General features: G+C 37.3%; 1 protein-coding gene across 2 annotated transcripts in view; it reads left to right on the forward strand.

Annotated features, from left to right (window-relative positions):
* LOC127873262 (muscle-specific protein 300 kDa-like) overlaps nucleotides 1-15,125 on the forward strand; it is a 229,236-nt gene that overhangs the window by 29,880 nt on the left and 184,231 nt on the right. For both annotated transcript variants that reach the window (XM_052417036.1, XM_052417035.1), the window contains exons 27-36: nucleotides 2,790-2,954; nucleotides 3,221-3,532; nucleotides 4,183-4,347; nucleotides 9,047-9,373; nucleotides 11,567-11,722; nucleotides 12,302-12,466; nucleotides 13,145-13,325; nucleotides 13,843-13,988; nucleotides 14,370-14,522; nucleotides 14,733-14,897. In XM_052417036.1, the coding sequence (XP_052272996.1) occupies nucleotides 2,790-2,954; nucleotides 3,221-3,532; nucleotides 4,183-4,347; nucleotides 9,047-9,373; nucleotides 11,567-11,722; nucleotides 12,302-12,466; nucleotides 13,145-13,325; nucleotides 13,843-13,988; nucleotides 14,370-14,522; nucleotides 14,733-14,897 (1,935 nt within the window). The remainder of the gene's footprint in view (nucleotides 1-2,789; nucleotides 2,955-3,220; nucleotides 3,533-4,182; nucleotides 4,348-9,046; nucleotides 9,374-11,566; nucleotides 11,723-12,301; nucleotides 12,467-13,144; nucleotides 13,326-13,842; nucleotides 13,989-14,369; nucleotides 14,523-14,732; nucleotides 14,898-15,125) is intronic.

Below are 15,125 nucleotides of genomic sequence, written 5' to 3' on the forward strand. Positions count from 1 at the left end.
TCCATTTTAGGCACTTGTATTGTTTTATTTTGCAGTTTTTCTTTTAACACACACTCTTAGAAAACAAAGTACCATTTGCAGTGGTTGGGTTTTTGGTGTTGTTTTTTAAGATTGGATCGAGTTTGGCAGTTTATAAAACATAAAGCCAATGTATGGTGCATTTAAAATATTATTGTTTCATATTATTATTCTATATGGTGCATTTAAAATATTATTGTCTCATATTATTATTCTATATTCAGTTTTAAACCAAAATATTATACTCCTCCTTAAATAAGTTTTTATACCCCAACTCCTTAAATAAGTTTTTATACCCCAAAACATGCTATTTAACAAAATTTAATACAATTTCGGTGATGGAAACTTCAGAAATTAACTTAAAGCTAACATTTCCAAATTATATTTATATAAATACATTGTGTATATTTTGTTTTGCTAGTTGAATGTTGAAATATTAGCAGTGAAAATGGTATGCGTCCATGTTGAAAAGTGTACAATGTTTTATGTTCTTGTGTTATGGACACAAATAAGTGTTGTTTTTTAGCTCTACTGGCCGAAGGCCTGAAGAGCTTATGTCATGGCGTGGTTTCTGTGGTCCGTGCGTGCACGCGTAAGACTTTTTCTTGTTTACGCGATTAAGTCTACAGTTTTCATCCGATTCTTTTCAAACTTGTTCAGTGTCTTTATATTAATGAGGACTCGAACCCTATTGAAAATGGGTTACATCAGAGTAAATAGTCACGAATTATTTCCCCTTGAATTTGAGAAAATTGCGAAATAAGGGTTGTTTACGCAATAAAGTCCACAGTTTTCATCCAATCATTTCATAACTTGCACAGTGTCTTTATCTGAATGATGAGTCAAACTCTAAAATGAGCAATATTGGAGTTGTAAGTCCAGAACTATCTCCCCTTGAATTTGAGAAAAAATGAAAATCTTTAACATTTTGCCATAACTTTTGCAATATTGAAGATAGCAACTTCATATTTGGCATGCATGTGTATCTCATTGAGCTGCACATTTTGAGTGGTGAAAGGTGAAGGTCATCCTTCAAGGTTAAAGGTAAAAAAAAAATAAAAGCGGCGCAGAAGGGGACATAGTGTTTCCGACAAACACATTTCTTGTTTGTTTACATATAAAGTTCTATCCTTTTGAAACTTCAACGGATGTTTTATATCATCAAGGGCCAGAAGCCCATTGAGAGTGAAGAAAATTTGTCCAACTTATTGTTGAAAAGGAGCCATTTGAAGTTTAAATTTTACGTTTCTTCTTGTTTATGCGATAAATTTCCCATTTTGGGTCTGTTTATTTAAAACTTACTCAGATTGCTCATACTATCAAGGCTTGAGCCCTATCGATTCCAGCCAGTAGAGTGATTCAGGCCCTCATGGGCCTCTTGTTCTTGAATTTGAGCTACGCTCTGTGAAAAAGGGGTTTAATGCATGTGCATAAAGTTTCGTTCCAGATAAGCCTGTACAGTCACACAGGCCTATCAGGGACGACACTTTACGCCTTTCGTTTTAAGAATGTTTCTTATTAGCAAAAATCAATTGTAGGCGGAAAGTGTTGTCCTTGATTAGCCTGTGCAGACTGCACCGGCTTATCTGGGATGACACTTTACGCACTTGCATTAAACCCCCTTTTCACAGAGTTTGGCTCATTTATTTATCCATCAATTATTAAACTTTCAAATAACTTATTTTTGTTTTTGCGATTTTGTTTGTTTAGAATTCATTTCAATTTTATGTTTGCATCAGTCACCATAACAATTAGATATTTATACATGTATATAAGTTTTGGTTTGAAACAATCTAAGTTGTGATCATTGTTGTCCACTGTTATTTACACGACTAAACACTTTTATTTTATTTTCATTTATAAATTATATTAGTATTAAAAGAATTTCAGTTCTCTTTACTTTGAATACGTATTTATTTGTTTTTGCTTGCAAAACTTGAGAACTACACTTTTCCAGTTTGCATGTGCTGTTTATGTTTTAATTTTCTGGATATGTATACATGCATGCATCTCATTACCAATATGTACTCATTTAAGTAAGAATGGCATAATGTTTTAAAAATGGTTTCATAAGTTGTTTGTATTTTGAAATGCTCATTACTGTTGATTTGTGTCCAGTTACTGTCCGGACTATGAAAGTGCCTATGTTTCTAGCTTAAAATTGATTATAATATTTAGCGGATGCTATAAGATTTTAAAATGATGAAGTTATTTTACTGGGTAACTAAAGACATTATGCCATTTAGAATAACTTTATTTTATAACGCTATTTATTTATGAAATGTATGCATGAGTGTGGATTACTGGTAATTCAAATTGCTACTTTGAGTAATGTTTGTGTATAAACATATATTCTTCCAATTGCACATCATTTTTAAGTGTTTATAGCATAAAAACATTTATTTCTGCTTTGACTTGTTGTCAGAATATAGAATCTGCATTTTTGTAAGGCATTTACTACAAAACATTCTACCAATGGTTTGTTTGCTCTTGATTGTAATACATTTTAGTAATAGATTATTTAAAAAAACATTTTCAGGAATGTTTAAGTATGCAAACAAAACTTAATCCTGCAGATTTTTTTAATGTCTACACTGGACACATTTCTTTTAGCCACTTTAGTTTGTTCCCAGAGAAATGAAAGTATACTGAGAGCACGCAAACCATAAGGTTTTTCACTTGAAAATATTCAAACAAACACATTCACACCTGCAGGCAAGTGAAATCCAATCAAACCTCTATATAATAGTGGTATGTAACCCACATTGTAGGACATTCTGGCAACAAAGATGGAGGGAGAGCCAAAGGTGAAGAACATTGTGGCACTAGCTGAGAAAGTGCTCCCTAACACTGCCCCTCAGGGCAAGGACAGCATCGTCAGGGAGACCGAGGCTTTGAGGGCCGACTGGGAGGCATTTGTAACAGCCCTGCAAAAGGTCAGTTGATCTATCTGCTTTTGCGGTAATTTTTGTAATGAACTCTCTTATGAAGTGAAAATCCATTTTAGGAGGAAAGTGTTGTCCATGATTATCCTGTGCATTTTGGGTATATTTCCTATTTTAATAAATTGTGTTCGCAAATGGAATGTTTGCTGGAAGTAAAGCAATTTCAGTTAGTTTATAGTTCTTTTATTATTTGTTACTTTTTCTCAAGAGGTCTTGGCCAGGTCACTATACCAATATTTTGACCCCAAATATTCCAGACCAAGAAAGACCTGGAGAACTGTATGGACCAATGGAAGGAGTTTGACTCCTGGTACGAGCGCTGCAACTCCTGGCTTAAGGAGGTTGAGCTCAAGGTCAAGGACACGGAGCTCAAGGCCACGCTCAAGGACAAGCAAACACAGCTGGAGAGACTGAGGAAGCTCCAGGAGGAGTTGAACGGTCGTCAAGGTGATATTGATTCTCTGAGTGACTCTGCGCAGGATCTGGTGAGGGTTAGCACGGACACTCGTGTGATCAGTCAGGCATCACAGCTCGCCTCCAAGTACCAGACCCTGAAGGTCACTGTCAAGGTATGTGGCTAACATTTCTTGTAAAATATTGGCTCGTGATTTGCCTCCGTTAGCTTATTATCCCCTGCAAATGGCGGAGGGATATTGAATTTGTCTTTCCCGTCTGTCTGTTACAAAATTTATATTTGGCGGGGGATACCTTTCAACGAATTTACTTGTTACCTATGGAGGTCAAGATCAAATTCAAGATTTCTTATAAAAGACCCTAATGTGATACATATTGGTTAGCTTATTATCTATGGAGGCTGGTTTAGCCTAATAGCGAAAGTCTGAAAATTAACAAATAAAATGTAATTAAAACAAACCCTGCAAAAATGTGCTGCAACTAATTGCACCAAGCATGTTTAAAAAATCTGTTGACATTGATGTGACAAGTTTTTTTTTAACGTGTTACTGTGCAGTGTTTTGCAGTGTAGAACATCAAAGTGCGTATCTAAGCAGTAAAGAGTTACATAAATCTGAATAATGTTGTCCAATAACCTATGTATTCATATGTTCCCCACCCCCCCCCCTTTTGAAGCAAAATGAAAATGGCTTTATGCAACCAGCATTAATTCAGAACAGCATGCAAGTAACTCGCAGTCTGCTCATCAGTGCATATCTAAGTTGTAAAGGATTAAATAAATTTAATACTGATGGGATGTTTTCAGGAGCTGTGTCGACGCTGGGAGCAGTACGTACTTGACCACCAGGCCTACACAGGTTCCTTCGAGCAGTGCAAGTCGTGGGTGGTGGCCATGCGCAGGAAGCTGCAGTCACAGGCTGATGTCAAGGGAGACAAGCGATCCGTGCAGGAGAGAATCGAGAAACTCCAGGTATGTGATGAGATATATGCTAGTAATTGGAGTCGTGTAGTTAAGCGGTGTCATTAGAGGCACTTAGGACATACAAAAAATATGTTTGTTTTTCATGTTACCAGACTTTCCATGACCCTTGATCATTTTGTTGAGTTTGTCAAATTTTCATTTTTTTCTGTCATTATTATTATTTTTTTTAATAATTTAATTGTTCAGTTTCCTATCCAGTAAGGATAATAATTAATGGGCACAGAATACACTCTTTTACCAAGTGTATTTTGCATACAAAAGCTTTAAAAAGTTTGTTTTTTGTAAATAACATATATTTTCTGTTCCTTAACAGTAAAATTTCATATATATTACATACAGAAAATGTTTTTCAGTTATACAAAAAAACGTTGAAACGTCTTTAAAGGAAAAATATATCAGAAAAAAGTGTTATGATCTGTGTTTCTACATTTTTTTTTGTAGAAAGTAATAACATTTTTTACAATGTTTGGTGCTATTAATGAAAAGTTTTTGTATATTTATTAAATTTTAAAACATCCTCAGGTTTTATTTATCTCCACCCAATCCTAATGTATTTGGTCAGGAAACATATAACAAACATGTTTATGCCTAAATACGAAATTAGTCACAAATTATGAGCGCAGTTTAGTGATTATTTTCAATGAATTGCCGTTAAATATTGTTTTTTGACATGAGTGGATATTATTGTTACTGGAAAGATTGTGTGATACTGGCTTCAATCAATGGTGATGTTAGTTGGATGTTTGGAGTGCTGGTTCTGTGAACATTTTGCTTCAAAATAACAAGATGTCATTGCGTCAGTATTGTTAAAAATCAACAGAATTTCTTAACATTTGTAAAACGTTTTTACGAATGTTTTACTTTGACCTTAAGCGTGTTCCGCTCTTAATGTTTTTGCTAGTGCTGATCAAATATATATCAATATGCAGTCATACATGACCCCTTTTTATATGTAATGTAATTAATTATTTGACTCGTATCATGTTTAATTTTATTATATATCAAGTTTTATAACAATTTGCTGCTTTATACAGAGTAAATCGGTAAGCATAAGCCACCACAATGAAATGCTAAATTTAATAATAACATTTATGTTTTATTGGTGATGATCATTTATTCTGCATACTGGTTATTGTTTATAGCTTGGCTTAGTTGTATGTTTCTAATTCTGGGAATTCTTGCAATGCATGTACCATGTGTAATCAAATAATGGCAAATGGACAAGTGCTTTGGTGTATGTGTTATGCAAGACATCTATATCAAAAAGCTTCAATTTACTAGAAAAATATTTGGTTTATGTTTGTAATAACACCATGGTTTAACATAATTATTATGTTGAACATTGTGCATTATTTTATGCTTCATACATTACAAATATATGTGGTGAAAGGTAGACATATTTTATGGAAATATTGGAAGTAATTTGTTAACTTGGTTTAAGTTTTTTTGTATTTGTATGGCAATCTATTTTTTCATAACATTTATGACATTGTGTTGGACGCAGTTGAAAATTATTAGTACCTAGTCTTTGAATCCTTGATAGACTTTTTGACAGAATGGGCAAGTTTTTCCACAAACCTACATATGTGTGGGTACAAACAGGGCTGACACTTTAAAATAATTTCAAAATCACCTACAGTATCAACCATTCTTATTTGAATTGAACTATCATTGGAGGATGAAATGGGTCAATATTTTTAGATTAGATGAGTTTTTCCAAACTTGTGACAATGAGATCAACACCTATTGTCCATTTCATGAACAATGCATAGGTTGCATGTAATTGGTCGAAACAATTCTCTATAATTGTTAATTGATAGATTATAAATCTTACTTATTAGTATGAATGAAATATCAAGATAAATTATCTTGCTCATATATTATTAGCTCATCTATTTTTTGAAAAAAAATTATGAGCTATTGTCATCACCTTGGCGTTGGCGTTGGCGTCGGCGTCCGGTTAAGTTTTGCGTTTAGGTCCACTTTTCTCAGAAAGTATCAATGCTATTGCATTCAAACTTGGTACACTTACTTACTATCATGAGGGGACTGGGCAGGCAAAGTAAGATAACTCTGGCGTGCATTTTGACAGAATTATGTGCCCTTTTTATACTTAGAAAATTGAAAATTTTGTTAAGTTTTGTGTTTTGGTCCACTTTACCCCTTAACTATCATAAATATTGCTTTCATACTTGGAACACTCGCAAACTATCATAAGGGTACAGTAAAAGGACAAGTTGCATAACTCTGGTTGTCATTTTTACGGAATTATGGCCCTTTTTTGACTTAGTAACTTTTAATATATGGTTAAATTTTGTGTTTCGATCCACTTTACTTGTAAAATATCAAGGCTATTGCTTTCAAACTTCATATACTTTCATTCTATCATGAGGTTACTGTACCTGGCAAGTTGAATTTTACCTTGACCTTTAAATGACCTTGACTCTCCAGGTCAAATTATTATTTTGCTAAAAATGCAATAACTTCTTTATTTATGTGATTAGATTTTTTGATACTTTGACAAAACTACTCTTACCTGACATACCACAATAGACTCCACCCAAACCATCCCCCGGGTCTCTCCCCCCCCCCCCCCCCAACCGAACCCCCCCCCCCTAATTTTTTTTTTTTTTTTTAAGATCATCTCTCAAATGACCACCACATCCTCACACTATACTATACCCCCCACCACCCCCCAAATTGGTTTTTTTTGAAACGGATAAAAAACACAAATATTTATTTTTATTATTTTATGTTTGGAATACCGTCCAACCATCGTACCCAAGAATACCCCCCCCCCCCCCCCCCCCCCCGAATTCCCCCCCCCTCCGAAGATCATCTTAAGATCATCTCCCAAATTACCACCCTCACACTTTACTATACCCCCCCCCCCCCCCCCCGAATTCCCCCTCTATTTTATTTTTTTATTTTATTTTTTTTTTTTTTTTTAAGATCATCTCACAAATGACCACCACACCCTCACACTATACTATACTCCCCCCCACCCCACCCCCCCCCCAATTTTTTTTTTTTAAACGGTTAAACAACACAAATATTTCTTTTTATTATTTTATGTTTGAAATACTGTCCAACCATCGCACCCAGGAATACCCACCACCCCCCCCCCCCTCGAATCCCCCCCCCCCCCCCTATTTTTTTTTAATTTTTTTTTAAGATCATCTCATAAATGACCACCACACCCTCACACTATACCCCCCACCCCCACCCCACCCCCCCTATTTTTTATTTTTTTTTAAACGGTTAAACAACACAAATATTTATTTTTATTATATTATGTTTGAAATACCGTCCATCCATCGCACCCAAGAATCTCCCCCCCCCCCCCCACGATTTTTTTTTTGCATTTTTTGCATTTTTTTTCGCAATTTTGGAAGATAATGTAATAAATGTCCACGCCCCCACACTATACATGTACACCCCTCTTCACTCCATCCCCCCCTCCTTTGTGATTGAAAATGAGAGTCCCCTCACCTTTTAAAAGAAAATAGATGAGCGGTCTGCACCCGCAAGGCGGTGCTCTTGTATAAACTATGAAATAAATATCACTATAAATCATCTTACTTATTGCTATGTATGAAATATCATGGTTAATTATCTTTCAAATTACTGCCTATGAAACATCATGATAAATCATCTAACTAATTACTGTGAATGAAATATAATTATTGTGAGATTTTAAAATCATTTGGCACATTTGTTCACTATCATTGGACAGTGTGTTGCGCGAAAGAATTACGTCGATATATCCAAGGTCAAGGTCACACTTTGAGTTCAAAGGTAAAAAATGGCCATAAATGAGCTTGTCTGGGCCATAACTATGTCGTTTATTGTGAGATTTTAAAATCATTTGGCTCTTTTGTTCACAATAATTGGACGGTGTGTCGCACTGAAGAATTACGTCGATATCTCCAAGGTCAAGGTCACACTTTTATCAAAGGTCAAAAATGGCATTAAATGATCTTGTCTGGGCCATAACTATGTCATTCATAATGAGATTTTAAAATAACTCTGTACATTAATTTTGTTCACAGTCATTGGACGGCGTGTCATGTGAAATAATTCAAGAGTTCAAAGGTCAAAATGGCTATAAATGATAATGGCATAATAATTCTTAAAAATCGCCATAAATTAGATTCTCTTGTTTTGTGAAGACAGCATGCAAAATAGTCTGTGTCAATGCGGTACGTGGGTGTATATGTCATGTCTGTGACAAAGCTCTAGTTAACCTGCTAAAATCTGTTTGAACTGCTGAGCGTTAGAAGGAAGTAGAAAAACAGAAGAGATACAAACTGGATGTATTCAGTTTTCTTCATTTACCCTCTCCTGTTTGGAAGTAAAGTGAAAATGGCTATATGCAACTAGCATTAAACCTGAAGAGCCTGCAAATGACTCGCAGTCTGTTCAGGTGTTATGCTGCTTGCTACTCAAAAGTATCGAAGGGTTGAAAATGAAGGCTTTAAATCTTGAATCTAGTTAGAAAGGTCTCAAATTTAAATTGTTTTAAGGAATTACAAATGCCTAAAAGTTTGTATCTGAGTGGTAAAGGGTTCAAATAGAAGTCAACGTCTAAATTCATAAATCTATACTAAAGTTTGCTTTCAATCTGAAAAAAAGTGAACAGTTTTTAAGAATAAATACCATTAAACCATATTGACCTGCCTTTCAGGACCTGATGGCAGACAAGGAGGAGGGCATGCACATGCTGCAGATCTCCCTCGACAACCTCCAGATTGTGCTGCCCAACACAAATGTGGCAGGGCGCGACAACATGCGCCGCGAGATGCAGACGCTGCAGGCGGAGTATGATGCGCTGTCAGCAGACCTCAACGACACACGTAACAAACTTGACGGGACTCTGTCGCAGTGGACGGTGTATGACGACAGTGTGGAACAGCTGCGGCGCTGGCTGAACGACCTTGAGAATCAGCTGCACCTTGAGACGCAGCTCCAGAACACGCTGCAGGAGAAGAAACTGCAGCTTGAGAGGGTCAAGGTCAGTTACCATGGCAGCAGAGTCACTGTTTGGTGCCTAAACTGGATGTTTATTTAGAGGAGACTCCCTATTTACAAGAAAAGGCCATAAAAGCAGAAAGTGTTGTCCCACTGCAAACTGCACAGGCTAATCTGGGTCAACTCTTTAGACACATGCATAAAGCCATGTTGTCCCTGAACCAGGCTGATCTGTATAAGCACATGCATTAAGCCATGTTGTCCCTGAACCAGGCTGATCTGTATAAGCACATGCATTAAGCCATGTTGTCCCTGAACCAGGCTTGGTCAACACTTTATGCACTTCATTAAGCCATGTTGTCCCTGAACCAGGCTTGGTCAACACTTTCGGCACATGCATTAAGCCATGTTGTCCCTGAACCAGGCTTGGTCAACACTTTCGGCACATGCATTAAGCCATGTTGTCCCTGAACCAGGCTGATCTGTAATCTGGGTCAACTCTTTAGACACATGCATTTTGCCATGTTGTCCCTAAACCAGGCTGATCTGTATAGGCACATGCATTAAGCCATGTTGTCCCTGAACCAGGCTGATCTGTATAGGCACATGCATTAAGCCATGTTGTCCCTGAACCAGGCTGATCTGTATAGGCACATGCATTAAGCCATGTTGTCCCTGAACCAGGCTGATCTGTAATCTGGGTCAACACTTTAGACACATGCATTAAGCCATGTTGTCCCTGAACCAGGCTGATCTGTATAGGCACATGCATTAAGCCATGTTGTCCCTGAACCAGGCTGATCTGTATAGGCACATGCATTAAGCCATGTTGTCCCTGAACCAGGCTGATCTGTAATCTGGGTCAACACTTTAGACACATGCATTAAGCCATGTTGTCCCTGAACCAGGCTGATCTGTATAGGCACATGCATTAAGCCATGTTGTCTCTGAACCAGGCTGATCTGTAAAGGCACATGCATTAAGCCATGTTGTCCCTGAACCAGGCTGATCTGTAATCTGGGTCAACACTTTAGACACATGCATTAAGCCATTTTGTCCCTGAACCAGGCTGATCTGTATAGGCACATGCATTACGCCATGTTGTCCCTGAACCAGGCTGATCTGTATAGGCACATGCATTAAGCCATGTTGTCCCTGAACCAGGCTGATCTGTAATCTGGGTCAACACTTTAGACACATGCATTAAGCCATGTTGTCCCTGAACCAGGCTGATCTGTATAGGCACATGCATTAAGCCATGTTGTCCCTGAACCAGGCTGATCTGTATAGGCACATGCATTAAGCCATGTTGTCCCTGAACCAGGCTGATCTGTAATCTGGGTCAACACTTTAGACACATGCATTAAGCCATGTTGTCCCTGAACCAGGCTGATCTGTATAGGCACATGCATTAAGCCATGTTGTTCCTGAACCAGGCTGATCTGTATAGGCACATGCATTAAGCCATGTTGTCCCTGAACCAGGCTGATCTGTATAGGCACATGCATTAAGCCATGTTGTCCCTGAACCAGGCTGATCTGTATAGGCACATGCATTACGCCATGTTGTCCCTGAACCAGGCTGATCTGTATAGGCACATGCATTAAGCCATGTTGTCCCTGAACCAGGCTGATCTGTATAGGCACATGCATTAAGCCATGTTGTCCCTGAACCAGGCTGATCTGTACTCCTTACCTGTTACTTTATCCAAGAAAACGGAGCTTATACATGTACAGCTGAAACTAAAGTCTACAATATCAATGATTGAAAGATAAACATGTAAGCCTTCAACTGTGCAGCTGCCCTTATTTCTTGTACACAATTCTTCTGATCTTCTTTCCATGGAATGAAACTGCTATCCAGTTAATGCAACTTTTTGTTGTAACCTGTTAAAGTATGCAAAAACAATGTGTGCACATTTTAAACTGAACATTCTGCAACAATCAAACTGATTTGCTACCAAGTTTTCATAATGTAATTCAGTGTTTTTTCGTGTGATTTTGAAAATTGGGGTCGATAGAATTGTGTTAATTTTTCTATTCAGCTCTATCTAAGTTAATTCTTAGTTAATATACCTTGAAAACACTTGTATTCTCAAGTTTACAGTATTGTTAGCACACAAAAAAATACTTATTTTATTTGATAATTTCAGTTAAAACAACAAAACTTTTCCAAATCCTCAAGGCCGTGGCCCCTTTTCCAAAATGGTTAAATAAACTCACTATGATTGTTGCAGGTCCTGCAGCTGAACATCAACTCCCAGCAGTCCACCATAGACAACCTGAACGAGAAGGCCATGTCCCTACAGCAGTCCAGTGCCACCGACGCCAACCTGAACGGACAGATACGACAGATTGTGGAAAAGTACAACAGGCTGTGTGGCAATGTGAAGGTTGGTTGCTAACCTTTTTACTGTCTTTGACTCTTCAAGAGGGTTGTGATTTGTTCTCCTTTCAGCCGAGTTATACTGTTCTAAAGCCAAAATTGATCAACAAATGTACTTTTGAGGTATCTATGAAACTTTGACTGTTTTAGTGTACCCAATATGGGAAGTAGGATATTTATCCCCCAAGTTTTTTTATAAATTGCACCATATTAATAATATGTCTATAGAAAGCTTAGATGGGCTATTTGCATATGAGCTTTGTTCAAGGAAAACTGGGCTTTGTGAAGGCTTATCACGTCAATACAGGCTAATCATGGACGACATTTTCCGCATTTACAAAAATTTGTTAGTTTAAAGGAAGTCACTTAAACAAAAATCCTGTTATGGCGGAAAGTTTTGTCACAGTTTTGTCACAGTTTCCCTCATTATTTCCAGAACAAGGTTCATATGTTGAAATAAAGCTGATAAACCCTTGCAGCCATAAAGGGACATTAAGTTCTGAACAAGACAAGTTTTAAAAATAGTTACTGAACTTCATAAATGCTTTATTTCACTAACAGCCCTTTTCTTCCCCTCTGTTTACAGGAGCTACAGCAGAACTGTGAGCGTTACCAAAAGAACCACCAGCAGTACCGTGACTCGTACATGGACACCATCGAGTGGCTCTCCAGTACAGTGGACAAGATGAATGCATGCAGTGATGTGCGGGGCGACCGCACGGCCATAGAGGCTCAGCTGCAGAAAGTAGTGGTGGGTGCTGATTGTTGTTTTTCCCGCTCTGAAGCAAAGTGAAAATGGCCTTATCCCTTTACCACTTAGATGCATATTGTCACCCATTTGTAGGCCCTTAGAAAGTTAAATTTAATTGTAGACCTTTCTCAATAGATTAAAGTTTTGAAGGCTTCATTTCAAATCCTTAGATACAGATGAGCAGACAACAGCATAAAACCTGAACAGACTGCGAGTTACTTGCAGGCTGTTCTGGTTTGATGCTGGTTGCATATGCCATTTTCACTTTGCTTTTGAGCTGGAAACTGTTTGGACACTTTGGTTGCCTGGAGTTGTTTAACAGTGATCTTTGATATCTTTATATTGTTAGGGACTTCAGATCTCTGAGTAAATAGGTGCATGACAGAAAAGGGTGTGGTGTCTGACTAGTGCTTTGTAACCACAGAATTATAAAATTTGTGTTTAACTTAAGAGTTGACCAAGTGATTTTCATGGAGTGACAGTTGAAATAAATTCTTAAGTGTTTCTATTTGTTTTCTCTATAATTTAGCTTTCAGACATGTTAAAAAAGAGTAAATAAGCAACTGATGCTATAGTAATGATACAACACAGTATAAAATTTGGAAAAGCCATGTCAGATATTCTTTACTGAATTCTACTAAATTTTGAGGCCTATGCTTTACAATTAACTTATAACAGGACATACAAGGAACCCTGGAGGGAGGTCGACAGAAACTGGATGACACTCTGGCACGTGGGGACACCGTCCTTCCAGAAACATCCAATCAGGGCCAAGATCTAATTCGCGAGGAGCTTAACATGCTCACCAATGATTTTGAGCAGTTCGATACAGACATCAATGAGCTGCAGAATAACTTAGGTAGGCAATACTTGTATGCTCAATATATGTATGAGCCTTGTACTGCCAAAACTGGTCGTTCAAGAATTTTTTGTCATTTAAAGGAAGTCTCTTCGAAACAAATGTCTCTGCTAGGTGCACAGGCTAATCTGGATGAAACTTTACGATAGTTCTAACAAAAATGTGAGTAGCCAATAATATTTTCAAAGTAGCCAGGGACTTAGAACTTAAACATGCAATTTTGGGGTTGTTTTGAATTGATATTTTGGGGGAAAGGAGCCAGCTCCAAGATTGTTAGTAACCAGTGAAATCACCTGTGCTTCAGGAGCACACTGACATTTTACGCATATCCTTTAAGCCCAGTTTTTCCAGAACAAGGCTTTAATTTGAATTTGTTAACAACTGACAATATGCATATTAAATATTGTTGGTTTTTAAACTCAAAACAAGTAATGTATTGCACAATTTTCTTTTCGCTGTAGAACTATAATTATTTGTTGTTCTCTGTATTGCATTGTATATTTCATCTCTTTCCCAGAGCGTCTGCGAGACGAGTGGTACACATACGAGGACGAGTATGAGAAACTCAATCAGTGGATCAAGGACACAGAGTCCGAGATGAAGGCAGACTCGGAACTCAAGTCCACCCTCGAGGAGAAGAACATGCTTCTAGAGAGGCAACATGTGAGTTTTAGGAAACCTTTCCGAGCTGGTTTCATTAACAGGATTGAATTTCTTAGACGAATTTAAGTTACTTTGTGGTTTTTGAGGAAGAATAAGTGCTAAGAACCAGTCTTAGCACCAGACTATATGATTAATAAATCCTGAAGGGAAAGCTTCTTGCATGTTTGAAGAATGATACAGAAAAAAAGGAAATGTATTTAGTGAAACAATTACATTGAAAATGAAACATGTTAATTGATTCATGAGACTCTTACAGTGGAAATGAAATATAAGTATGCATGGCAATACAAATTCAATAATATTGCAAATGTAAATTAAATATTATATTATAATTTTAATATTATAATTTGTAAAAGTAACATCATATTTACTCTTACCCAGGCCTTTCACGAGGAGGTAACAAACAAGCAGACGACATTTGACGGCCTCACTGAGCATGCCCAGGTTCTGCTCCAATCAACGACTGACAATCGTGTGACATCACAGCTCACTCAGATGTCTTCACGATACACAACCCTCATGGCAATGTCCAAGGTAATACACAGAACTTCAAGTCATTGAACAGACACAATTTTCCCCATCTTTTTCAGTATATTTGCTGTTATTGTATGCAAACTTTGGGATTTCCTGCAATGTTAAAATACCAAACTTGACAATTATAAATCTCGTTTAAGTGATTCATCCATAAATCTTTTCTTATTTTTGTCCAATTTCAAAGATACGAAACATAATGTCAAATTTCAGGATTTCCTGAAGCGATTCCACCAGCACGTAGAGGATCACCAGCAGTATGCCGAGACATTCACTGAGGCCGTCACGTGGCTCCAGGGCTCGCGTGACAAACTGTCAGTCTGCGCAGACACCTCTGGTGACAAGTACACCATACAGTCACAGCTTGAGAAACTACAGGTGAGCGGAGTTGTCTTTCACTTGTGGCCATTTTGTGAATCTTTTTTTGTGTGAATCTTTTTCCATTCTTGTGTTTTTGTTTATGTTGAATTTGTCTACGCTTTCATAAGTTATTCATTCAGGGCTTACTCTGCCATTTTCCACATTTACCAATGTCTACAAATTAACCAAGTTGGCTGAAAAAAGTTTGATTTTACTACAAATTTTCCTTTATGAAGTTCATAAAAT

Source organism: Dreissena polymorpha, chromosome 3, assembly GCF_020536995.1.
Source record: "Dreissena polymorpha isolate Duluth1 chromosome 3, UMN_Dpol_1.0, whole genome shotgun sequence".
Classification (NCBI taxonomy): Eukaryota; Metazoa; Mollusca; class Bivalvia; order Myida; family Dreissenidae; genus Dreissena; species Dreissena polymorpha.